The 27,133-nt window shown below is 40.7% G+C and overlaps 1 protein-coding gene and 1 long non-coding RNA gene across 7 annotated transcripts; one reads left to right on the forward strand and one right to left on the reverse strand.

Moving 5' to 3' along the window:
- The first annotated feature begins 52 nt into the window (after window positions 1–52).
- On the forward strand, window positions 53–27,096 carry LOC105275272 (sn1-specific diacylglycerol lipase alpha). Of its 6 annotated transcripts, none has more exons than XM_020030316.2 (18): window positions 53–561; window positions 1,685–2,276; window positions 4,462–4,651; window positions 13,330–13,541; window positions 14,213–14,314; window positions 14,439–14,625; window positions 14,872–14,956; window positions 15,111–15,439; window positions 16,148–16,352; window positions 16,775–16,963; window positions 17,672–17,962; window positions 18,083–18,312; window positions 18,682–18,705; window positions 19,315–19,447; window positions 23,988–24,352; window positions 24,928–25,287; window positions 25,422–25,596; window positions 25,676–27,096. In XM_020030316.2, the coding sequence occupies exons 2-18, from the start codon at window positions 1,910–1,912 to the stop codon at window positions 25,952–25,954; spliced, it is 3,723 nt and encodes a 1,240-aa protein (XP_019885875.2). In that variant the 5' UTR covers window positions 53–561; window positions 1,685–1,909; the 3' UTR covers window positions 25,955–27,096. The 6 variants fall into 6 exon arrangements, with proteins under 6 accessions (XP_019885875.2, XP_026829690.1, XP_026829688.1 ...); XM_026973888.1 differs by lacking the exon at window positions 23,988–24,352 and adding an exon at window positions 22,359–22,573 and having other exon boundaries at window positions 54–561; XM_026973889.1 differs by lacking the exons at window positions 18,682–18,705; window positions 23,988–24,352 and adding an exon at window positions 22,359–22,573.
- Window positions 7,055–8,515, reverse strand: LOC105275271. Its single transcript, XR_893214.1, has 2 exons — window positions 7,584–8,515; window positions 7,055–7,377 (listed from the first exon to the last, which is right to left on the reverse strand). It is a non-coding gene; the product is annotated as an uncharacterized LOC105275271 (long non-coding RNA).
- Window positions 27,097–27,133: the final 37 nt, after the last annotated feature.

Genomic DNA, 27,133 nt, shown 5'->3' on the forward strand with positions numbered 1-27,133 from the left:
GATATAACGACATCGGGACGCAGGCGCATCGTGTCGGAGACCGGCGCGGGGAGTCACTTCGTAGCGGTTCGGTCAGTCGTGTTCGGGGTGACACGGTTTGCAAGTCGGAATGCGTTTTCTTCACGACAGTGACGCGGACGCGTCGTGATACGTGCTCGGCACGTGGCGTACGTGTACTTCTCGGTGTGCGGCTTCTGATGTTTTCGATCGAGGAAGTGGAAAGGACCGAGACGACGTCGTAGATGCGCGAGGGAGTCTTGGCAGGTCCGAATTATCAACGATCGTCGGATCTCGCAGTCAGTCTGACGATTACGGAGAGAGGAGAAAGAAGAGAAAAAAAAACTGCCTCCTCTTTCTCGTTTCGAGTTACAACGAGTATCGCGATAGGGACACGCAAAGATGCACGAAAGAGCTCGTTGAGGGCCAGAGAGACCCGAGACGACACGCAGACTAGCGCGAGAGGGTCAGAAGTGCACGTTTGGGCCGGACGATTGGGCTAGCGCGACGTACCGGCGCGTGCCGACGGATCGACGCTGAGCGTCGCCGTCAGCGTCATATACGGTAAGCGCACCCCGTTTTGAAGCGCGTGCCGATTACCCTACGAAAGCTTAAAGATTAGAAGTAATGAGATGGTCATTGATTTTGTGACAAACGAATGCGGTCATTTGGGGGTAGTTTATACCGCGTATCTTACCGCGTATCGTCCGGATCTTGTTAGAGATTACGGCTATTACTTGATTAAAATGTTTTAATTATTGTCTAAAAGCAGTACTTGTACTAATATATTCATCGGCGTGAATATGACTGATGTAACTGTTAATTAAGTTGAATCTTAAAAGTCTTTAATTGTCGCAGTTAAGTTTAAAGAGTTTAATGCGATTATGCCAGTAAATTGAATTTCAAAGATTTAATGTTGAATCTTAGCATGATCGATCTTCAATCATAATTTACATTGGAGACGGAGAAAGTTTTAGAATACTGCTACGAGTTTCAATGGTAAACAACGATTTTAAATGTCACGGGACACGGATTTCAATAAAACTCGTACTGCTCATGGCAAAGTTATCGGAATAGGATTTGTGATTCGGGACAAAAGAACGTGCAAACAACTCTTACCAAAATCCGTTGCTCAACGTTTACGCCGTTGTGGAAATATAAACGATCGCGGCAATTTCCAACAATAAGCACGTGGTTGAAGATAGATTTGCTGATCTGTAATTCATGCGTGACGCAAACGTAAACGTTTACCAGTACGATAATTTAATTAGGAAATATCGATTACTCTCGCGTGCGCACACATAGAGTCGGCAAATTAGCATCGACGGCTTGTGTATTTTTCTTTTTCCCCGTCAGCAGTACATTCGATTTAATTCGGTACGGATTTCTTCGCTTGCGATCCCTCTTTCGCGTGCGTGGGTGTCTTCAGGTCGGAGAACTCGGGGTGACGTAACCGACGACCGAAACTAAGTTAATTCCAAACGGCATTTAACGACCTCGATGAAATCGAATTTGCTTTCTGCCGAATCACTCTATAAAACAGCGTTTTTCCAAATGAAAAAAAAACGCGATGCATACATACACTGTCAAGTCATTTTGTCAAGAATCGCGTAATGAAACACATTGTCCCGCGTTCTTGTATCGTCCTTATACCATTCCATGACTAATTCCATCGTAATTTTTCTAGAGACAAGGACATACATTTAACGTGACCGATTATCACCGTCGTCATTGTCAGTGATATGATAATCAGTGAATAGAAGTGATACGACACGAGGGTTACCGTGCCGAGCGGCGCGATGCGGCGTCGCGTCGCCCATCGATGCTTGCTCGTCGGTGGTAGCCAGGAAGGCGTCGTGGCGACAAGCAGCGGCGGCGGTGGTGTCGTCGGCACGTCGTCCGCCGCTGAAGAATGGACATCGGATGCGACGAAAGGAGGAATTGTCATTATCAGTGGATTCGTCGACGCGGTGCGCGACGCCGACATCGCCGTCGTCGGTTGTCGCAGTCAGCTGCTTCTTCCCGCGACCGACGTGATCGAGCGAAGCCGGTGATTCGCGTAGTTGAGGTAAATCGGTCGCCGGCTCGGATTTGGATGGAAGACGACGACGACGAAGGCGGTGACGACGACGCGGCGACGACGACGACGACGACGACGACGACGACGACGACGAGGGCGAGAGGATGCCTGGTATCGTGGTGTTCCGACGGCGCTGGAGCGTCGGCAGCGACGACCTCGTTGTACCTGGCGCTTTCCTCTTCATCCTTCATCTCATATGGTGAGTGAAATTGATGACAAAGATGAGATGTATCGAAGAGAGAACGGAAATCCGATAAGCCGATTTTTCTTTTTCATTTTGAGAGGCTTGAACGTATAGTTAGAGAGGCAGAGAGAAATACATGACTTGATCTCGCACGAAGACCGGTTTATACATCCAACTTTTCATATTGAAATGAAAAAAAAAGAATGAAAAAATGGATAGCTTTATGTCCATTATAAATTCATAACTCTTGAATAAATCCAATGGTACGTATTTTTGCTGCAGTACTGCAGAAGTATCATGGAGGAAATATTTCTTGAATGTAAGCTAGTGATGAATCCATGTCATTTAATTATCTTCCAGAAATTTGGTGTCCCAAGAGAGAAGGAAATTCTCTATTTCTTATTACGTGGTTTAATTAAGAATGCACGTTCGACGGTTGCTTGCACGAAACAGCAAGAATTTCGCCCACTGGATTTATTGACCCTCGCAGTTCCAATTTTGTCGGAATATTTTCCGATATGCCACTTCTAGATTAACGGCTAGCATTACGGACGCAGCATACATCTCGCCTTCGGAACTCACCCTCGAACCATGCTCGATTTTACGTGCGCCAATCAGGTACTCTCTCATGAATTCCGTTTTCGAATCGTTTCCACTGCAATTCGCTAATTAATCGCACGAGTAATCAGTCGATACGCATCGCGAGCGTGCATCTGCCAAGATTATCCGAGAAACCCGAAATTGCTTATTCCTTCCCAAGATGTAGATTCTCTTTATTCGCATATATCCTTTGCAAGGGGTGGAATATTGAAAAATAGGAATCCGTAGAAATTTCCCCCTATCTATCGGGAGCGCCGTGTAACAGCTAATTAATTAGCAAGGAATTAACACCTGATCACACGATACATCCGAGCTTGATTTCTGCTGTTAGGGGATGGAGATATTGCGTGCAGCGTTCCCCGATATCGTGGTTTCGAGATCACGCGCGAGCCGAGCAAGCGAGCGCGAAAATAGTGATACGCTCTTTGCATGAACGGGGATCATTTTCAAGAGTGCGCGAGAGAGTGCGCGTCCTTGATTATTCTTGGAACGGGGTATTGGTTTGTTATTTTCAGAGTCTGTTGTGTGTAAACGCCTGGATTAAAAATCTCCCCCGCGTCTCCTCCACCTTTATCGTCGCATTCCCAAGCTTGGAGCTTGTACCGAAACGCGCATCTCGCACGCGTATCTCTCGCGAAGCGCGTTGTCCTTTGATCCGGAACGATAAGCGTTAGCAGTCTATTACGAACAGCTGGCTGCTTTTAACGTTCCGTTAGACGAAAGCCGATCATTAATAGATGCAGATATCGTGCCGCGTTCGGTAAATAGTAAACAGATAGATCGCCAAATGTCAAGATATTAACCGGAGAAATTATTTAACGGCAAATTATGAAAAGCCGTTTACGTATATCAGTTAATATATTGCATTCATTAACGTTATAATTGCGATAATACAAGACTTATCGGGGGTGCGGGGTAACTTTATATGGGTAATATGAATCGAGGTTAAGAGCAGCTTAGCTTATTCGAAACTTTCGTAACTCGTGCAAACTTGTGTATAATTATCGAGTCAGCGAAACGTTTCTGCAAACCGGCTTTGATTTTCTATGTGCAACTTTTCCGTGCAACGTGCTCGATTACTGTTTTTCAAGAAAAGTCGGTCGTGCGAAAACACTTTTCTCATGTATTATTAGCGCCTCTTTGCATCTCGTTTGCGACGCGCAGTGTCGTTTAACGTATTTTGAGACTGCCTGCAAAATAACGGTTAAGTAACATCAATCATTTTATTTCTCTCGAGACGTAACCTATCGTAAAATAAAATTCCCTTATTTTTTCCTTTAAAAATAGGATGATGGCGTGGCAAGCCACGTGGTTCCATTCCGCATTCCCATATTTCAAATTCAAATTTGAATTTCGAATTGTTCTATGAGAGTTTATACTAATTGCCACTTGATAACCTTAAATGCTTTCAGATATACGATAAATATACAGCACAAAATATATACGTTAATTCGTGCGAGTTTAGTATTCTATCACGCTATCTATGTGATAGTGCGCTGTTTCCCTTTTAGGGGAATTTTGCATCATGCAGTTACGTTCCGCGTTTCAGAGTGGCAATCGAATGACCAACTCGACCGGTCCGGTCGTTCGCCTTTTTCAGTTCATCTTGACGCCTTCGACCGGCCGGTTGTTTGTCGCGTACGGAGTGTCGCGTCGTGCGTGCGTAGGTTATGTCATCCGGGACGTCGTTGCAGAATGCCGAGCTTGATCGCATTCGGCAGAAGATGGAGGGTAGGCAGCGACGATCTTCTGCTACCTGGCGTTGTCTTGTTCTGGACCCATCTGTTCGAGTGAGTGTCGTTTTGTTTGTGTTGTTTGTCATTTGATGAGAGACAAAGTGAAGGAGCAAGATGAGAAGGGATCGTTCAAAAATTACGCAAGCGTGCCAATGCTAATCGTGATTTTTTGATGGAATCGAAACGGCATTCGGAATGAAGTAAGCCAGAATAAAAATACATATTGTAGAAAATGGGATTTAATTTGAAGATAGGTACCAGAAATACTCGTAGGGATGAAGGGCGATGACGTTTTTAAAAGAAAATTATAAATTAATTTAGATTTACAAGATTGAATTGAAAGAGAATATCCGTATATTTTGTTTATATCCTTGAAAAATGGCTATCATTTCTAAACATGAGCGTGTAACGCTTATCCGATGTATTTGTGAACATGTTGCATGACACATTTATTTTATTCAAGTGAAAATGTTTCTCATTACGACTCGCGATTGAAAAGTTTGGAAAATACTCGTGAACGACAGGATGCAAAAAGGACCATGTGCCAACGTGTTGACATCCATTTACAGTCTGGTTGCAAATGCACGAACCCGATTGTTAAATGGCATCGCGTGACATTTCATCTCGAAACTATTAACCTTCTTTTTATATTACATTAGATTTTATATTATATTAGATGACATGACTATCGTCACGAAGTTTGACCTCGATAAATGTAGGCGCTTTACTGCTTTTGCTTTTTATTATTCGGTCCTTCACTATAATTCACTGTAAGTTCTTTTATTCCGAAAAAGAAGAGATTTAAATTTCCTTGCAAAAAATGTTTACATGTCGCACTTGAGAATTTGTATTTGTAAGAAAAATGTGTTTATTCACTCAAAGCATATGTATATATATTTAATACTACTTGGACAGTTTTGAGTATGTTATGAGTTTTAAGCGCGATTTGATCCAGTAAACTAATTCGAGGAAAGGGTAGGCTGGATTTATTGATCCATGGTGTCGATGTCACGCGAAATCTGATACGTGATACGAAAATAGGGACTGTCCGCAATCTTTTCGACGCCACGGGAGTCGCGTGTCGCGTGTCAAACACGTCATTCTCGATAAATTGCCCAAGTGATGATTTCAAGTTAAATGTATGTGCGAGAATTTCTAACTTTCGTTTATGCTTGTTGCAAATTTATATTGGATTTCTTCAAGCAGAACCCGATTGTTTACAGCTGTACAGTAAATCTCAGGTTCATTCTTATGCCTGCTGCGCTGCCTTTTTCCATCCATTACGTCTGCGAGATTAGTAAAGTACTCTGAGACGAATCAGACTGTAGAAGTAAAAAACTTTTGTCTGTTTTCATCCTCTTCTTCTCTCTTTTTTTCTTTTTCTTAATGACGAGCAACCAGAATGACACCCTCGTTTCGCGATTTTGAACGGGCAATCTGTTCTCATCAACTTGCAAAAAAGTCGCCAGCGATCGATATGCATGTGCGCAAGCAAGCTCGCTAGTTTTTTTCTCTGAATGGCATTCTACGTCTTCTCTTTCTAAAGCGCGCTATGAATCATTTGAGGGTAACTCCACGGCATGACGGCATCGGTGTGACGGCCCCACGTGCGTATTGTGCGTTCGCGTTTCGTGCCACGTTGATCCCAGGAACCCCTACTTACATGAGGTAGAAGCTATACATATTTTAGACAGATCGAACAGCTTGTCAAATTTTTGTGCGAAGGAGAAACTACTCCAGAGATGCATCGAATCTTATATTTATGGCAATCGTTTAATCATTAACAAACTCGAATTTTCATATGATAACATGATGAGATAATATTACAATACTTTCTTTTTATCCTGCTTCTTGAATCTTGAGCGACGTGACACGGATAGATCAATTGAAGTAATCTTACAATCGTTTTATCTCTTATCATGAAAACCGGAAAGAAGTCGCACCCTTGCACTCACAAGTAGAAGTATGTAAATGATCGATGCTAACGCATCATAGTCACCTTTCTCTCGTATACACGAGCCATTAAAAATCGTAACGTTGCCCGTGTGTACAGAATACTATTTTTTCCTCGTCGCACGAACGGCTAAATATAGATCCGAACTTGTAAGCTCATTGGGATTTAAAGTTAGGTACGCATTAGGTATGCATGTTAGACAACATGTATGTCGTGTTATTGTTACTTATTGTTAGTTCAATTTGGACAGTTTGAACGTATCTTGTGTTATTATAAGTTATATATGTATACAGAGTTACATTATATGCGAGTTGTATTTTATTCAGCTGCAGTTTAATTCAGTTTTCTCGCCCGTTCTGCTGTTCTCGAATAATCCTGTAATGCTAATTTTAACGCACATTGTATATTAGAGCTATCGTTAAACGATTTATTAAAGAAAACCGATAAATGGCTGATCAAATCACATAAATCAATTATACGTTGACATTAAAAAAATGGCTTTGTTCCTTTTTCAATCATGGTTTATTTTAATCATTTGCCGTCGTAAATGACGATGCACGAAAGTTTTGTTTGACAAGCGACAGCCGTGTGTCACGTAATAATCTCCAAAATAGCAACATCATGGTCCTCTCTTCGCGGTAAACGTTCTTTCAGATCTCGGCTTCTAACAGATTGGCGACAAAATTCTGCTTGACACCACCTACTTGCAGAACTCTGCCAATGTCGATATATCGTAGCTTGCTGCGTTGTTCGTTACGACATACTTCCTTCCATTCATCGCGCTGTGTACAATGAATACCGTTGACTCTCACACAACTTGATGAAACTAACAGAATTAAACATAAAGTTATATCATAAAAATGATCATAGTAAACGAAAAAATTCAGTCTTTTTCTTGAAGTATAAAATAGTAAATCCAAGCTGTGACAAAGATCCTTTCTACCCTATTAAATAAACAGATACGATTCACTAGAAAGTGAGAAAAGGAGAGATTAGATGAAAACTGCGCAGAAAAAGAGATGAAATATTTACGTATGTATGCGTGCAGCAGTAATTGCCTCATAAATATTTTCCGGGACCAAGAGACAATTTCCAACGGTCGTGCTCGTGAACGGTATGACTTATTCATAAGCCCAATGTCACCTTATCACGCAACTAGGTCGCCGCAAGTCACTGCATTTTGTGCTTTGACACAGGCATGACCCAATCACGACGGCTCAAACAGCCTGATTTGATTCAACTGTAAGGAGTGATAACTTTTCTGTCCGGGATCACTGATGCACACACACGCTCGTAAGCTCATCAGTATCTAAACGCTTCGCAGTTACGAAACAGCGTGTCTCAGCTGTCGCGACATCAATTTCATAACGATAAGCATATCAATATGCATTTATGTTAATCATCGTGCATTCCTTGCTGCATTCCATGTGCCACTGGATTTTATCTACTATATTTTATCGCTGCATTTTTTAGAACCTGAAATTAATGAAAATTTAATTTTTTGTTTTTAGAATTGTTTGAAAAAAAAGATTTAAAAAAGATATTGATTCAACTGGATTATGCTTGACTTGCAACTTGAAGTAAACAAGATGCAACGATTTTGCTGCGATTTGGGAGAATTCATGGATGAAAGATTCTGTCTCGTATATCTCTCAGGTGTCAAGTTTGAGTCCATGATTTGTTTCCGCAGTCTAAACAAGAAAGAAGTATCTTTACACGAATTCTCGCCAGATCTTTCATCGGAAGAGTGGCTTAATAAATGCGTTGAGATCTTACAGATCCGTCGTCATAAATCAAGTCGCCGATACCCGAGGTCGAGTAATTGGCGACGACCACATTGCGCGCACACTTCTGCTAAATGATTCGATAGACAAATAACGCTTTGATAAAACAAGTCAGTCAGTCTTGTATATTTTATTCATTTAAAAGTTTGTACAACAACATTCGAACGGTACTACACGGTGTTCGATAAATTACATGTCACGCGTTGATGACGCTTGAAATTCATGACTTTAATCTTTTTTTTTTTTCGAATAAACGTGGATTCGACATCCGTCTTGGCAGGAGGACGGTTGAAAACAACGGGGCGCGCATCACCACCGCACAGTTTAGCATCCCCGTGCATTAGGGTGCAGGATACCCATGGTGATGCAAATCCACATCGCCGCGTCCCCCTCGCGAAATTCGCCATACGGCTTTCCCCTTCGAATCGTGGAATCGGTATACAGGACGCGTCAGAATCCCGTATTGCAGAGTTTTGGAGAAATTTCGATAGCAAATATTCTACTAATAAAAACGTAATTTTTCGATATTTGTGACGTTAAATACATTGGTAAAGCTATCGAGTGAAAATTTTTTCAAATAAACAAATGTCTGAAATAAATTAAAGATTGGTCTTTTAACGTTTACATGTTGTATGTTTGACAGCTCTTTAATCTTTAACTTAATCTAATTATGGAAAAATTATTGACATTACTTATTATGTTCAGTAGTGAAATATTTATTTTGCTTCTAGCTGTATAGAGAGAAAGAAGGATCATCGAGATCTCCAAGACACCCTATATAATGCGTCGGTGCTTTGCCGCGATAAATGGCTCTTTGTCCCTATAGTTCGTAACGTTCAGAGAGGTGGTAGTTTTGGCCACGCTAGAATATAAATGGTCGTTCAGATGGAATTTTTGCTCGGAGCATTTGACCCGACTTTTAGGCTTTGGAGCTCGTCTTTTAATCTCAAAGGTTTTTCATTAGAGGAACTCTTCATTGAACATAGATCCGAGAATGGGTTCTTCGACTTATCAAATCTTTTCCTTTGAACATTTTGAAAGAAAACTTTAGTCTTGAAACATCACTCAAGTGCCTCATTGCGAAGTCGTTTTCGTAAGATAGAAAGTTTTCATAAGAGTAAAATAGTTGTGTCTTCTTCTATATATATTTTTTAACACGCTGTACTGATTCAATGACTACCAGAATAAAAAGAAAGTCGCAAAAGTGAATTTCCGTGAAATTGCATCTTCGCTCATACAACCTTTATTTCGTTTCATTTCGTTGTGGCGATCAATCAATCGACAAATTTATACGTCGAGATTGCTTTTTTCCGTGCAATCGCCGTCGCGTGTGAAATCGCGCGCGGTTATAGTTGCAGTGGCAGAATTTTCGTTACGCTGTCTCGGTTTAGTTGCATCGGTTCTCCCGATATCGTGTGGGTTATCGCAGATTGCCGCACCGATTGCAAATATCAAACACGATGATCATGCTCGTGTTTGAACTCTCCATGTAATTTGACATTTTAATGAAGTATCGCGCGCCTCAATCGTTATGCAATTATTATGGTCATGGCGTCAATCGAATGACTTCGTGCTTTCTGTCAAACGCAATTAATGCTAATGAGACTAAGCCGACTTTGCTGTTTCATGGAACGTAAACTATTCTTTACATTGCATGCTGTACACATCTCGTCGATATTGTTAACTCATGAGAGGTAATTTAATTACAGTCGCACATGATTTCAAACATCGCTCGTGATAAGCCCCTAAGGATTCTTCGATGAACGAATCATGGACTTCCATCCACTTTGAGACGTGAAATCTCACGTCGATGTCGTCACGTAGGATCGCCGCGAGATTGTCAAAAGGCAGCGTGCCTTTCATCAGACAGGAGTAGTGTGGAAGGCGCGGATACTTAAGCAAAGTTTGATTGAAGTAAACTTGATCGTCTCTCTCGCCGATCCTAGTACGCACAGTATTGAGCTTCATTCGGCCGGATATGAGAAACGTTTCCGCGTTTAAATGTCAGGGGTCACGATTACTCGGCACTGCGACACTGCGCACACCGTGCGCGCCCGCATCACGAAAATTTTCAGGACACGTAGACTAGAAGCAGCATTCAGCTGCATTATTAATTGCCGATTCCCGAGGACGTGTAGATTGTCCTCGTTTTTCAAGAACTGCAAGAAAAGTTCTGATGTCGTGTTGTCTAATATTATGAAGAGAAATAATATCGGATCAAATTACACATTATATAATATATTACATGCTACAGTTAGCTTAAAAGCACGTTAAAATTAGAACATCCAATATCACTTGGAAATGAAAAGAGATCGAGCATGATACTTGTTTCCATTTACCTCCGTTTCATTTCACGTCTCGTTCGTTTCTTATCTTTTACTTTCTTGCTGCGAAATAACATTGATTGTTCTAGTTTCAATATATATGTATATAGATATAGATAAATAGATATCAGGATAACATATGTATGGATAAGAATGGAAATATATTTCATGTACTTTTCGAGCTTTTCAGAACGTGACACGTTCTTGGCTCTTTCCATCTCTCTGGGCATCTATTTTCACGCTCCACCAAACATATCTTAAATTTCTCGTTCGTGAAATGCAACGATACATTTATTTTGAAACTTGTTCCGATAATTATGAAGTTGCGGTTTTGCCTGTTTCGCTCGATATAACATGCTCAATTTGTCACTCGCAGGGAAATGTTCTCTGTTCCTCTCAGACTTTAATGAGCTCCAGATTTATTGCGGATCTGTATGGTATAATGGACGTATCTTCCTTTTTTTTATTACTAGCTTTTACTGACTAGAACAGCTTTTAAAGTTCATTTGAAGTACTTTATTCCAAGCTACAGTTTGAAACCGCTTTTATCATTATAATATTTGTACTAGATTCAAATTCATTACTATCTAGCATTTATACGTATCGTGTTTACACTCTTTGTAGTTGGAGTCGTTTTGATCTTTAAAAAAAATCTTATAATTGTATCAGAAAATTATAAGATATTTTATTATACACACGTTTGTGCATTAATTCAAATAAAAATTATTGAAAACTTTAAGAAATCTCTAATTTCGCAGGTTAATATCGAAAATCACGTTAATTAGAATTATGTGGCATTGATTATCTGCATTAAGAAACTTGCATTCCGCCACACGACTAACAATAAGAACGTCTATCTTGTCGGCTTTCGTTACTTATCGTCAGTGGCAGTCGATGTCGTACAAGTGCGCTTCACGGCTGGAAATAGTCTGACCGTCCACACAAAGAGAGACTCGTTGAGCTTTAAGAAAAGCTCTTGGCAAACCTAGAGAATTTCTCGCGCCTCTGCGAAGCTTGCCGAATCCGTTTACTTATCAGTCATTCCGCTCTTTCCTCAGATCTCTGGATCAAGAGTACACGGCTTACCGTTTATATTCTCACTCAGTCTCTAAGATACGATTTCTCAGCTTGAAAGTATTGGTACTACAATACCACGTGTCAGGAATATGGATATTTAAAAGTGACGTTGTTCCATAACAGACAACAATTACGGCGATATTAGTGTTGAACTTTTGCTCATAAATTGACCTGATTTCGCCGAATTATCGGGAATGTCTCACGAGAATGAAGATCGAAAACGTTGCGGCACTTTTTATAGTCGGCACACAATTGTTGATGTTACGGAATTATGTTTTATTAATGACAAATCGTTAATTAGAATCAAATAAAAGGAAATACGCGATGTTTAACGAGAGAGATACATCCATGATACTTTTAATCGTCTCGATGTAGGCTTACAAAAGATGGGAATCGGGTTCCTTCGGCTTTTTCTCTGGCTAACTTGTCCCGAGCCCTAGGTAAGGGTCGACGTGGCCCGCGATAGAAACTACAGAAAAGCCGGCTACAAGATAAATCGATACGAAACCACCGGCACGCGGCAGCATCCAAGGCTCTGACGGCCCTTTGCCTCGTCTCTGCTGTTTCATCCCCTTGCAACGATCCTCCCCTTCTACGCCATCTCCCCTACTTCGTTCATTCTTTTTTCTCTGTCTTCTGCTCTCTTTCTTTCTCTGAAATTCCTTCAGCCGTGTTACGACCGATTCGTCGAGTCAAGATTCGTTTCGCTATGATCGTAGTTGCGTAAAGAGATATTTCTTCCTGCAGTTGCTTGGATTCGCTTCTCCGTCTTCTTTTGATCTGAAATAATAACGAATTCTGTATTAATATATTGCATTAAACGTTTCATTGTCGTTTGATTGAAAGATCGGCTTTCCTTGCGGTTTTCTGACAGCGTGACTCGTCAAAAAACATCGTATCGGAAATCATTTATCTGACGGTGTCCGCTAAAGGGAGTTTCCAGTTGATCAAACCGCTTGAAAGCTTACCAATGCAGTTCCATGCGGTTGCATCTATCGCGGGATGCCGAAAGTCCGCGGACGGTTCTGTTCAGCATGTGCTCCGCGGTGTGATCTATGCAATGTGTGTGCAACAAAAGGCCGTAGTATGCAAAGTTCGAATGTGCAAGCGCTCGTCCGCAACGACAACGAGCGACGTTCGCGAAAGGTTGTTCTACCTTTGTCTATTCGTGACCGTGTCCGTCATCGGTCGCCGGTCGTGTAATCGAAAGCGTGTACTCTAGATTATTAATGTCAACGACGCGAACTCAATACTCCACCATTATATAAGCATCGATACACATATAAGCGTCATTGCATTACTATTTAGTAATAATTCTTCTTGGTGCTTCTTCGTGCGAAGGTGGACATTTGGAAAACATGAAGCATCAATTGGACAATTTTCTCTTCTCCTATTTCCGAACTCGAATATCTGGTAACGATACCTCAGGAACATTGACGTTAATAATGCCTTGCAAATACATAAACCGAGGCACGTATAAAATTGATAGAAAATTTTGCCCAAAGATATCCATTCATTTATCGCAGGAAACTGGGTTTATGTATATTTATCTCGTGTTCCACATCTTAAAGAGACCTCTTTATGGGTTTACAGGCTGACAGTGCTAGGCGTTCTACTGGGGATTCTCGAGTGGAATCGTAGCGTCACCTGCATCCTTCTCCTGTGGGAATACGTGATCGGGTATGAGGGTCTCTTCGTGGCTTGCATGGCAGTGGAGTTCTCCATCTGTTTCCTAGCGACGAGGGGCAGCATCCTGGACACCACGGCGAGAGCGCCGATGCAGTACATTCTGTATATCCGATTGTGTGAGTACATAATCGATGTCGTTTACCCGCAATCCGCTACATTCTGATCGAAACGACGAGGAAAGGACTCGTTTAAAATCATGTAAAACTGTGTTCGGAGAATTATATTTCACTGGAAGGAATCTCGATCAGATTCGATGTGATGAGAAAATGCATTGTACTTCCAGTATCCATCTGTTAATCTCAACGATGAGATTCGAAGATATTTCAGAACGACGTTTGCGGTTTTCGTCGCAACTGGGTCAACCGTGTTTGTTTCGTCGTGGAAACGCTCTTGTCGGTCCCCCTCAGCCGCGTGTTTCCACTTGGAGGAACAACGCGGATACCGTGCTTTTGTAAGCTTCGCGGCGCCGAAGAGAGTACCACACGCCGTGTTGATCGCTTCAATCTTTTTATCCGGCGCTTAAGTTACGTCAATCGACGTGACGGGCGAGTTTCCTCGTTATTGTAATGCAAGAGTACTCGCGTAAGCGCGTGCAACGCAGGAAGGTGCATAGTTACTAATCGAATAACAGAAAAATATTTTTGCCAACTGCATTTGCATTTTTTATTTCCATTATCTTTCTCTACGTACTGATCGATTAAAACTGTTGTTCTGCGCGAGCCGTGTTGAATCGGTAGTTAAACATGAGAACAATTGCAATCTAAAGTTTTACACGGTTTGGTTCTAGTCTTGGTACTGGTGGAGATCGGTTGGTTGTGCGCAGGTGTTACGTGGTTAGCGCGTTATTATCAAACCTGTCCAGTGGACCAAGCTAAAGATGTTATGTTAGGTAAGTTTCCTTCCGTTGCTGTTCCGTTTTCGTCTGTTGTGTCTGCGAAATTTGATCTATAGACAAGATTGATTGTAAATTTCATCTACATCGAAAACCGCGAAACCTGGATTGTTCTGCACAGGTTTAGTGATATCGAACTGGTGCTTACTGGCATTTTTGATGGCGACCATTTGGTGCACGTACGATGCGGCCGGCAGATCCTGGGTAAAGATGAAGAAGTATCAGCGCAGCATGAGGGAGGCTGAGTCGAGAGCGGCCAGATTGCATTACAAGCGCAGCGGCAGCAGAAATCGAAATTGGCGACAACGGTGATTACGCTTGAATTATTTCAACATTTTTTCTTGTTGCGCGTTACGCTTTCACCATCAGTTCGATGTAAAATAATTTTCATTTTTCGGAAATTTTATTTTGAGAAAGAGACTAATAGCTAAAGCACCGATATTATTGAGAAACTGAAGTGTTTCGAACGCAACATTTGTATGCTTACGTTATTCTTAAACGTTCGAGAAATATCATAACTTTTTCACGTATACACATCCGCTTAAATGTTGCAGAAAAGTCATACGTGCCTATCAAGACAGTTGGGATAATCGGTGTAGACTGCTGTTCTGCTGCCTGGGAAACTCTGATCGCAATCGAGTGAGTAGTATGCAAGAGCTTATTCATTTTTATTTCAGATTTCTCCGTTATAAAATAAAAATCTAGAAGAACAATCTTTTTTAAAATTACTTTAATTTCAAGCAAATTTGGTTTAAAATATTAAAGTATGAAACGCGAATGCTGTTGTTCGCAGAACTCGTTCGCCGATCTTGCGCGGCTGCTGAGTGACTTCTTCCGCGACCTGGATGTCGTGCCATCGGACGTGGTGGCCGGGCTGGTGTTACTGAGAAAGTTTCAGAAGATCGAGCGCGAGCTGATAGTGAAGCAGCGCAAGAATGACACGTACGAATTTTTGTCGGGAGTTCCGGTCACTCCACGCACCAAATTTCTGTCCATGACCGAGGACGGTGACCTGGGCCACTTTCAATTGGCTATCCATTATATGCACTTTGCCCTCGCTGCTTACGGCTGGCCGATGTTCCTTGTCAGTTCCTCCACCGAACTCTGCCAGCTATGCACCAGGTAAATCCCCTTGAGACTCGGTGTATTATCGTGTAATATGCATTCTAGTAGCTAAGTCGGCTTACAAAGGCCGGAACATTGGCAACGATATTCTCATACTATATTCACCTCAATTTTAAAGACAGATAAGCAGAACATTATTCTTTTGTCTTTAGTTAACGTGACATGGTTTGTTATTATAATGTTATATTATCTCGCGTTTATAAATTTGTTTGCATTTGTTAAATAAAAGTCATCCGTACTAATCTTTCGCTATTGAATATTATAAATATGTTTTATTTCTTGCATGTCACGCAATATGCTGTATAAATTTCACTTAATACGGATTTATAGTACCCGGTTTATCGTAACTCAAGCTTATGGGAAAACTTTGGTACAAATATCGTGAGGAGTTAACAAGAAAGTATAGCAAAACAAATTGAGGGATTAAAGTCGAGCGTTAACACTTTGAACAGTAGATAACACACAAACAACTTGGTAAAATGACATGAAATGCGTACGATATAGTAAATCGATACATAAAAGAATTATTCTAAAATGCTTTCCACTGGATTTTATTGTACCTATGTCAGTATTTTTCCGCGATGTAATATAAACGTGAATTCCTTTAGCCGCTGTATCCGCGCGGCCATAAACACGTTGGCAACGCCAACGACGACGACGTTGCGAGTGCGACGTCGTTTACCACGTTTAGTTTTTGCTCGGCAGATTGCAATGTTGCTGCTGTTGCTTCCCGTGCGGCGGACACCGCGAGGACGAGACGACGATTGTCGAGGACAATTGCTGCCGGTGCAATTACGCTGCCCTGAGCAGGATGCTCGATTTGGGAGAAATCGAGGTCGTTTATGCGACCTTCCATGTGGACGTCGGCGAGACGCCGTTTTTCGTCGCTCTCGATTATACGAAGAGAAAGGTTCGTCGTTGCCACCGCGGTTTATTCCGAATATTATTCATTAATCACCGCCGCCACCACCGCCGCAGGTTGCATTAGCCCCTTTAAAGGGGCGAGGTTTACTCTATCGACAGCCAGTTCAATTTACGATAAAATGGGGCTTGATAAACGCTACTTGACAGAGTCAACTGTTACGTTGTTAATTGCGCCCGGAGATAATTTTATTAGCAGAAAACTCAGTTAACGTATTTAGGTGTTTTAGGTCTTCGTACTAATATTTCGCGTTACTAGCTTACTTGCCTCCCTTTTATATCGATTTATTCTCTCTCTCTCTCTCTCTCCGGAGCCTTATATTTTTCTTTTAAAATATTATTAATTGCAATTCTACATTTTGTTAATTTTTCTTTTTCTGTATTTTAATCGCATTTAATCGTGTTTCTCAGGTTGTAGTTAGTATACGAGGAACCTTAAGCATGAAGGATGTACTGACAGACCTAAACGCCGAGGGTGAGGTGTTACCTTTGTCACCACCGAGGGAAGACTGGCTCGGTCACAAGGGAATGGTACAAGCTGCCGAATACATACGCAAGAAACTACAGGAAGAGGATATCATCGCGCGCGCCCTCGCCAAGGTAAGTATATCGCGTGCAAATGAGCTGCGCCATGTTGGTCATTATCGCAATAGATGATAACACCAAAGTAATTATTGTATCGTGCTACTTGACTATTTGCATAATGGAAGCAACCGATAATGAAACATTATCGGCGAGTATAGCGAAATAATTTTTAACGAGTACTATACAGTTTTGTCCTTCGCAATTTTAAATTCTTTTAACGTAAAATTTTGCTTTTATTTTACGTTAGATATTGACTTAACTACTAGTAAAGCGAGCGCAAAAATGCTGTCTGTACTTTGACATTTAATAGCTTCCTCTTTTCATGAAAAAAATCACTTCTCCATCCTTTCTGAATATGCATTGTGAAAAAGAAACAGCTTGCGATCCAGGCCACATCCACACACGCTTTACGTCTGGCGAAACGAGTGCCAGTGACCTTTTCGTCGTTCATTTAATCCGCCAACGCGTTGTTGAGCATATTTTGTTTTGAGGCAATTAAATTTTTCAGCTTGCCGCTCTGAACAATACATATAGTGCCTATGTATAAATAGACTATAGTCCTGTTTGCCGCGCGTTTATACGTGTATATCCTGGAAATATATTTGGAAACTTAGTTTCCAAAAAGACAGATTGGAATATTTACATATACATTTCTTTCTAATTAAATTCCCCTGTAGATATTATAAGAAAAAAAGAAACAATTAAAAAAAACCTTTGTCTCAGGATCCTTCCAGAGGTACACATCAATTCGGCCTGACGCTGGTGGGACATTCGCTAGGCGCTGGCACTGCGGCGATCCTCGCGATTTTGCTCAAACAGGATTACCCGGACCTGATATGCTTCTCGTTCGGACCACCTGGTGGGCTGTTGAGCATGCCTGCCCAACAATACAGCCAGGAATTCATCACCTCCGTGGTGGTAGGCAAGGATGTCGTGCCGAGGATCGGACTTCGACAAATGGAGAGCCTTAGGGCGGATCTCATCAACGCCATAAAGAGGAGTGTCGATCCTAAAGTACATAGAAAAATATTCAATTGATTTGGCCATAACTCGTTGATAATTTTCTTCACCTCCAAGCCTTTCCTCCAAGTATCATTATTACGTCAAATGACATTAACGTGTGTTCCTTCCCAGTGGAAAACGATAGCGTGTTCGGTGATGTGCTGTGGCTGCGGCTGGACGCCTACGTCAGCGGCGAATTTGGAGGCTGGTGGTTGCATCGGCGAATACCAGCGGGACAAGGACCGAGCGCGTGCCCAGACTATTGTGCCCAGCGATTCCAGTATTGCCTTGACCCTGCACAGACCTTTATACCCACCTGGCCGGATCATACATGTAGTGCGACATCATCCTAACAAGGGCGAGTGAGTGAATACAATTTTTCTTATATCCTTCTCTTCAGGGTGAAATACGAAATGAGACAGAGATTATTTCTTAAAATTTCCCGTATCTTATCCATCAATTTGTATGGGAGTAACTACTATTATTTATTTATAGTATGTCTATCTTAATATTAATAATAATGAATAAAACTTTTAACATCATTCAATAACTACACTAATAATTTCTTGGTGCTTCTAATTGCTCACCGATTAATTATTTTAACGACTCGTAAATCGTTCTTTTTTGTAACGCTGCACGGCGCTGAAAGAACACAAATCACACGCGGTTTGATTTATTTTTATGCGGGAAATGAATGAAGAAAAGTTAATCGCGCCTATGTTTCTTTTTAGGCAAAAGTATGAGACGCGTTGGAGGTATGTTTATTAGATAGCATATACGTTTTCAGGACTACTATTATTCTGAATTGTTGCATTTTAAAGATGTGTCCGCATGCGTCTCTTATATCCTGTACTTATTGCGTAGGATGTTTACTCTCCTTAGCGTAGGATGTTATCTTTCTCGAGATATACGATATATGCATGACTAAAATATCCCTGTGCTCTGTCAAGGAAGATAGTTGGGTAATTTTTTATAACTTCAGTACATCCATCATGATCAAGACAGATTTCATTTATAGCCCATCCATTATAGTCCTCACGTGAATTGGGCTGCATGTTTTTACTTCATAATCTCTCGTAGGAAGTATACGCATGTGATGCATTATTTTATCGTAATTAAAGTTTATTTGATTTGCTACAATAAAGATGATAATATTTTTAAATATATATTGATTTACACAAAATAATGATCGTTCATTTTAATAAATAATGCATAATTAGAAAAAATTTTAATGTCAAAGATTGCGAATAAAGAAATTTTATTAAGAACTTATTAAGAGTCTCTTGTGAATCTTAAGAATCGGTAGAATAGTTGGAAGAAAATTACAAATTACAATGAGACTAATCTTTCACACTGAATTTCAGACAAATGTTGAGCAAGCGCGAGCCCGTGTACCAGGCGCTGTGGGCCGGTCCGTGCGATTTCGACGAAGTGCTGATCAGCCCGGTGATGATACAAGATCACATGCCGGACAACATGTTGCGGGCGCTGAACAAGGTAAGCCAGGATGCGAACGTACGGCAGCAAGTGAGGCGGTCGCAGACACCGCTGAGCCGAACCCCGTCGGTGAAACCGGGCCATTACGAACCTTTAGAGGAGACTACCGACGGGCCCGACGTTCCCAATGATGTGATTCAACAAGACCGGGTAGCCAGGACTACTCCGAACCAAATCGCTAATGGTTCCGACCGCGGACGCGTTCGATCAGGCATCGATTGCACGTCGATCGTCGTTGACGTAGAAGTGCACGAGTGCAAAGAGACGAAGCCACATTGACGGTCGGGAGTTTGTTTTTTGTGTGAGTTACACGAGCAACGTGTTCCGCGAATTCCGATGTTTACTTCAGTGATGAATTCTCCCATTAACCAGGCTTAAATGATAGATTTCTTCTTCTTCAAATTTAGGTTCGATGAGAGAACTTGTCATTCAAATCAAAACCGCCAATTGCGAAATACCGTGTAAATACTCGGCCAATAATCGATTATCGAAAGGATTCGCGCTAGTTGGATTATAGTCTTATTTGTTTACTCGACTGCAACACGTACAGAGATATTTCTGTGCGTTTCCAGTCATTAACATTTCCTCTCGCGTATACGAGTCGATGTAGAGTGTAGTTTTAGACTCGCTAGTGTAATTTGTTTTGACGAAATTTATTATTAGAGTAATCGTTTAATTTCGTTACTTGTACTTGCTAGCACGTCACAAGTACGCAAGTACATATTATCTTGTTTTCGAACGGTGTGACTGTATATGTATATAGTTATGTAAATTATGTTACTGTTATGTTTACAACTTGACATAATGACAAAAATATGAAAGTTTATGATCCGCGTTCGCTTTTGATATCGCAGGTACTTATAATTATCTCCATGATATTGCTACCTCGCACAATACACGTTGAGTATTCTTGTACTTACTGCTTCCGACGTTATCGCCTAAGTAGAATAACTGACGTGCATGCTCTCGTACATTGCATGAAATGTCGTTTTGTGCCAAATAGTGGTCAACTCAACACGCGAATGTATTATCACTTGAGTAAATGAGAGATAATTAATTATATTTTTCGTGATTTAAAAAATCAAATTTTTAAATAGACACACATGATAATCACTCATGATTATGAGTAGCCAGTCTACTCCCAAAAAATGCTATTTATAAAATTTTTTCTTTACTGTTTATGTATAACTTCTCTCCTTTAAATTACTTTTTGATTATACGTTCTTGTCTGCAGTGTTGTTGATGTCAACTTGACATATACGTTAAAATAAAGATTGACCACTATTCGTTGATTAGACTAAATGCGTATTCTCTTCTACGTATGTACGAGATCGATTCGTATTTTTCTTCTCTGTCGCTCTCTTTCTCTTCTATTCAATGCACGCAAAACGACTAAAGTTTAAAGTATAAGCACAAAATAAAATATATTTATATTCGATTAATTTAATATAGTATAACATAATAGATTAGTGCAATAAATGATTTGATAAGGTGACACGTTGTTGTTTCGCAAAAACGATAGTCCGCATTCTCACTGTGTATTCAGGGCTAATGGTTCGAATTTATATCTATATTTCTATCCGATTCGAAGATCTTCTAATATCTCATTGTAAGTGCGAGATTCGCTTTTTTAGCGCTAAATGCACGTGTGAAACGCAGATCGATATATTTTTCTACAAAGCCTGTTATGAAAAGTCCGGAAGTAAGTTCGAAGATTCTTAAGTTGGTCGTTTTGTGAGTGTACATAATTTTGTAACAATTTCGTTGTTCTGTATAATTTGCGCTACTTTGATCAATGTATACTTTCTGCGCCAAAAACCTTTGTTGTTCTGTTATTAAGGCTTCTTCCTAACAATCTCGGCATATTAAAATGTTTGAAAATTACAGACTAGAAATATCAAATAACAAAATATTGTATTAATTATCAAAAGAGATATTTGTACTTCCTTTTCGATTTCAATATTTCGAAAATTTTCAAATGTTTCATATAGGTCGCAAATATTCGAACAATTATTAAGCAATTAACTTTACTATTGCATAACAACACTTAAAAATTATTTATTTATTCGTTTAAGTTGCGTCATTAATTATCGATGATGAATGCTCATTTGAGAGAAACATTGTCAAATATTATTTTATAAGAAACATCCAAAACTGAATATTTCTCAAATGGACATCGAGTTTTATGTTTATTTTTCCCATTTAATTTTGCCACTTTTTAATGTATTTGTCTGATTTGTGTATATGATCACTGCTGTAGTTCTTTACTATAATTTGTTCTACAATCTGCTTTCTCAACACGAAATTATAATCTAGTCGTACATTTAACAACGGTAGAAAAAATGATTCCATTTCTCATACAATTGGAATATTATTAATGGATACTGTTAAATATTATATAATGGTAATACAATTATTAGCTTTAAAAAGAAAGAAAGAGGGTAAAAACAAGTACGCGATGATATAATTTCGATCTTAGAATCAACGTGATTTGCGTATCGTAGTGCACGATTGTTCCAACTAAGCTTAAATTGAAATTCCGTCACGATAGGAAGATTAGAGATACGATCGTCACGCTACACCGACAAAACTCGCAATCAGACGGTCACAATTTTGCGCTAAATAGAATCGAAATGATGAATTATAACGGAATTGGACAACTAATAATAATATCGTACAATAGTGATGCATCCATTTGAGTTTGCACGCACACATAATTATCTACGACAAGAAAAAAAACCGATGCCTAGCTTAATTCTAATTTGAGTCAGTTTTAATGAACGTCGTGCCGATTTTATAAGACCGTTGCGATATCACGAGAATTTCTCGAATATTTGGAAGAGTTCGTCGCGAGAGTTCGGTCGAACTAGCGAAAGAGTAGGTGGCTGAGGGTGGCTGCGGTGTGGATTAGGTGTTGGCGTGCAGAGATCGGGGCTACATGGATGCGGGGGCGGCGACGGCGACAGGGCCCGAGGCTGCTGCAGCCATCGCAGTGATAAACGCAACGATGACCGAGCTTAGGGGACCTCCCCTCGATCAGCAGCATCCACCACAAGTCGTGGTGCTCCACCATCAGGGTACACTGGATGCCTACATCACCGCGCCCTCCTCGTGCCGCGATACAAGGTACTTGGATAGAGAGACTTGATCCGGGATTCGAAAATATCTCTCCTTCCCTGTATATAGCAGGACGTCGTAAATAATCCCAAGGATATCCCATGAGTATATCCTCGAGATTTTCGGATGTCTGGAATTGATCCACCTGTAAACGAGAGGTAAACCTGGGGCAGGCTTGATTCGGCAGCCGCTATCGTTCACGCGGCTATCGTTCACGTAGGAATATCTGAAAATCCATAAAATGCCAATCAAATTAGACCCGTATTTCTTGTCGATTGATTTCGAAACGATCGCTCGTCCGATTCGTCGTATTCCAACATAGGAGCAAGCACTTCCTGACGCAACGTTGATCGTCCGTAAATCGAACGGCAGAATCATGTACTCGATTAGACACACGTACACGCATACACATAAATGCATGCGCATCACGCATCGATTGATCATACTGTCTTCATTGTGCACTCGACTTTCATTGTGCAATTACTAGATCGACTAGAATCGATTGCCCTAAGTTGATCCTAGAGTGGATTTTGGCGAGAGTATCGTCTGGTCTGCATGCTAGCAGTTAATTATGATGACGCAAGTAGATTTCTCGTTAATGACAGTAGGAAGAATTGAAGCAAGTACATGTAGCCAGTCTATCTTTTTTAATTAGTGCATAAAGTTAAATAGTTCATATAGAGTAAAATGTAACGAACCAGGCATGCAAAACAGTTACGAATAGATCTTCATACAACGAAAGAGTAAAATATAGAAATAAAGAAAAATGTGTAGTCAATAGCAGTGGTAATAGTTTGAGTAAGTCAATAATTTTCATCATCTAGTTAGAGAGATATAAACATGTAAAATTGAGTAGATTAACTGATTTCACATCTTTTGTGCAAGGAGAAAAGAAACATTCGAGCGAAGGAAATTACGCTTGACGAGGCAGGGAATAAATATCCCGTTTCTAAGCTTCGTTTGCGATCTTACTGGTATATCCATTGCCCGCGTTAAATATTTTGCGGTTATTCTCGCCTGTATACGGTAAATTGATGGTATTGTGGCTATTTACATTGATTTCAAAACGGATATTGCCCATCTCCAATCAGTCCGAAATCGGAAACCTCATTTTCAGAAGCTTCCGATGGAGTCGCGGTTTAAGATAATTAAAATATTATATGACGTAAAAGAATTAAGGCAAAAGTTAAGACTTGTACAAGGTGTTGATTAATTATGGGTACAAACTCTGGAATTCTAGATTTACGAGTAAATAAAGTAATATTCACAAATCACATTGTTCCAAAAAAATTAAGTAACGTTTATAATAAAAAGGACGAACAACTTTTGTCGGAAAGCAAGATTTGTACCTATAATTTCGCAACATTCTGTACCACGAGGCACGACTATACATCGTGGTCGCATCGTGGCTCGCGTATGTCAGGTTGTGACGACCCTGGGACCGGCGAAACCGCAGAGACTAACATCGGGACATGCGTCATCAACGGAGGCGTCGTCGGAGACGGCGCGCGAGCACCACATGATCGAAGTTCAGGAGTTAGAGATACAGGAGCAGGAGATGCGGGCTCTGTTATCGCCATCCAGCCCAAGCAGATACCAACTCGGCAATCTGGCCGGCACGCCGCCACATCGACTCTGCCTGGAGACAAGCTTCACGTCGCTGCAGAGTCCAACGGACATACCTCAGGCCGGTCGTGAACTCAGCGTAGACTCCAGAGGCATCCCGTGGGAATACGTCAGCCTTGCCAGCGAACTACTCCACACACCCAGGCCAGAGGACAGCAAACCGTAAGGACTCGAAGCATGCGAACCCTTCGCGGTTTTAAAGTCTGCTCGGCGGTACAATTTCGATGCTGCAACGCAAAAATAAAAAGTAGTTATAAGATTGCACTGTGTAAAGTTATGTTACTTTCCATTCTTACTTATTCTCGCTTCACTCACTTAGCTCTTTAAATCTTCACAAAATCATTATCATGTATCTCAAAGCCGTCATCGCATCAACATAATTATCATGAATGATCCGAGCGTGTAAGATCATCATGACGTCGCGCAGGAAGTGTTCTCAAACAACAAGGAATCCGAAAGAACGTCTCAAACATCATCCCTTTTTAAAATTCTTTATAATTATGATTTTTTCCAACGGATACTTGCGTCGTTTTTTCGTCTTGGAAAGTGTAGTATATAATTGTACGTTGAACTGACTTTCCACGAAAATTGCAACATAATAAATTAGAATAATAAAGATTTCGATTGAGATGGAGAAAATGATAATCTTAATTGAAACTTGTGTAAAGTATCATCTACTTTGGCTATAAATTTGGAAAACTCATCAAGGACTTACCTTTTCTTTTCTCGACGAAAAGACCGAGTCGTTGGGACGATCCAACACGCACGGCACCCTTGGCCACTCCGGAGACGTTGTCAGAGGCATCGACAAGTAGTAGTCCTCCGTCGCCAGTGCCAGCACCGAGACCGATGCGACGCACACCCAAGATCCCGGGAAACTTGTCAACGGCGGCGGACGATCTGAAGAATAATCTGCACTACGCAATGCTCTCAGCAAAGAACTATTTCCTGAGGACGAAAGGGGAGCACGCGACGGGCAGTAATAACGGCAGTAGTAGCGGCAATAGTGAGGCGAGCTACGAGAGTGCCAAGAGTCTAGCCACAGCCGGTCTTCCGCCGCCGATACCGAGACGACGGGACTCCGTCATTGTTAGAAGGTAAGATGTACAAATAACTTATTCAAGTATTAGTCAGAATTAATTAATTTTCCATATTATAATTATATCTTTATTGTTTATCTTTATATTATAATGATATCTATATAATAAATGGCTTTTCTCTATGAATACAGGGAACAACGGACGTGCACAGCGGCGTGCTGCAGGGACGATCTCTCCGAGAATTCGTCGACTCATACGTCGTCGCATTCCTCAAAGATATCCCATAATTCTCATCGCGTTCAAGTAGAGTTTAACGAGGAAGAGAACGATACCAATGGTTCCGGCTTGGACTTTTACGAAGCCAAGGTACAGCACAAAGATTTACCGTAAAAACCGATTTAGTTTTTGCTCAATTTATTAATTATTGCTGTAATATGTTTCTTAGGGTTCCTCGGGTCAGCGTGATAGCAGTAACGATGTCTTCCTCAGCGTACGCAGTTCACCAGAGTGCAAAGGGCTGATGGCACCAGCTACAGATCTAGGCGCCGAGTGGAAGAAGCGATTTGACGCTACAGGTATGAGCGGCGATGCCTCGTTACCGCTTCTTCGAGGTCTATCTCCTACGCCGACCACTGGCCAGCACAGTTCACCGTTCTTCAATGCGAAACGGAAGAAATACGTGTATCCTATCACGCTGGTGGGACGAGGCGAGAGCAGTGTTTAGTGTAATAATTTTGAGGACCATTAGTGATTACGAAAACGTCCTTAAGGAGGCAGAATGGAATGGCAGAAATAGAACAAAGTCCTGTATGCTTCGGTGTGATCTAATCTCCTTTAACAAGGAATATTCGATATGAAACGGTTCTTACTCGACACAGTAATAAGCAAACTCAATCGAGGACCATGAGACTTGTTTAGTAGTCAGAAAACGACCTTCAGATACGTGTGCCAAAACTTATTCCTTTTCTTCCACTATATCTCTTTTCGTTTTTCGACTTGCGGACTTTTCAGCTAACGATTTCTTAATAGCTAATTTAATAGCAGTGAATACGAAAAATTTACATAGGTGTGATTATTTAGTGATACGAATATGAAATAAAGAGAATATATTCGTGCTTCCAAGCACAACGTGCTTGAACGATACTCGACTCCAATATGACGATTATACTTTAGTAATTGATTAAAATTCGACGTAGTTGCACATCTATCCTTTCCGGGATTTCTAGTTTTGTATTGTAAAAACCTACATCGATTTAACGAGTATCGAAACGAAGGAAAGGTATTTCCGCAACTAACTACGAATCTCTTAGTCAAGATTAAACTGTATACTACACATGTGGCAGCAGTGGCCTACTCAGCATCGATATTATTTGTTAGGAGGTACAGTAGAGTGACATTGATTTTTATACATTTCTAAATGTAGATTTGAAAATTGAATGTCATGTACGTTCCGTTCGATCTTTTGATATAGTTTGTACTACTCTTAGTTCTTAGGGACGCGCTTTAATGTACAAACCAACACTATCACACGATTAATTAACGTCGACGCATACTTTTCTATTAATCTATCTATGTGTGATGGAGTTACTTTAACGATACATACATAGGTAATGCGGATGGAGAAACGTCGGAATTGTATAGCCGAAAATAAATGCGAATGTCGACTGTTTCTGAGACCACACTTAAGGATCAGAATCTCGACATCGCTATGTACTTATGTAAAAAAAAAAGATTGACAGGACGTACCACATCCTCCAGGTGACATTTAATTTCTAGTCATTATAACTTACACTTAGAAAATGTAATATTTATAGAGTCCTTGCAGGACATAGTTGATTTTAACGTAATAAAATTATTTGTAAGAAATAAACGATGAAACAGTCAATTGCACCTAATCCCAATT

Source organism: Ooceraea biroi, chromosome 11 (genome assembly GCF_003672135.1).
Source record: "Ooceraea biroi isolate clonal line C1 chromosome 11, Obir_v5.4, whole genome shotgun sequence".
Taxonomy (NCBI): Eukaryota; Metazoa; Arthropoda; class Insecta; order Hymenoptera; family Formicidae; genus Ooceraea; species Ooceraea biroi.

Bases quoted from the DNA above. Each gene is read 5' to 3' on its own strand.
- LOC105275272 (XM_020030316.2), top strand. From the start codon at position 1,910: ATGGACATCGGATGCGACGAAAGGAGGAATTGTCATTATCAGTGGATT. The intron at 14,957-15,110 runs GTGAGTAGTATG...TGTTGTTCGCAG, and splicing joins GAAACTCTGATCGCAATCGA to AACTCGTTCGCCGATCTTGC. The intron at 18,706-19,314 runs GTATGTTTATTA...ACTGAATTTCAG, and splicing joins AAGTATGAGACGCGTTGGAG to ACAAATGTTGAGCAAGCGCG.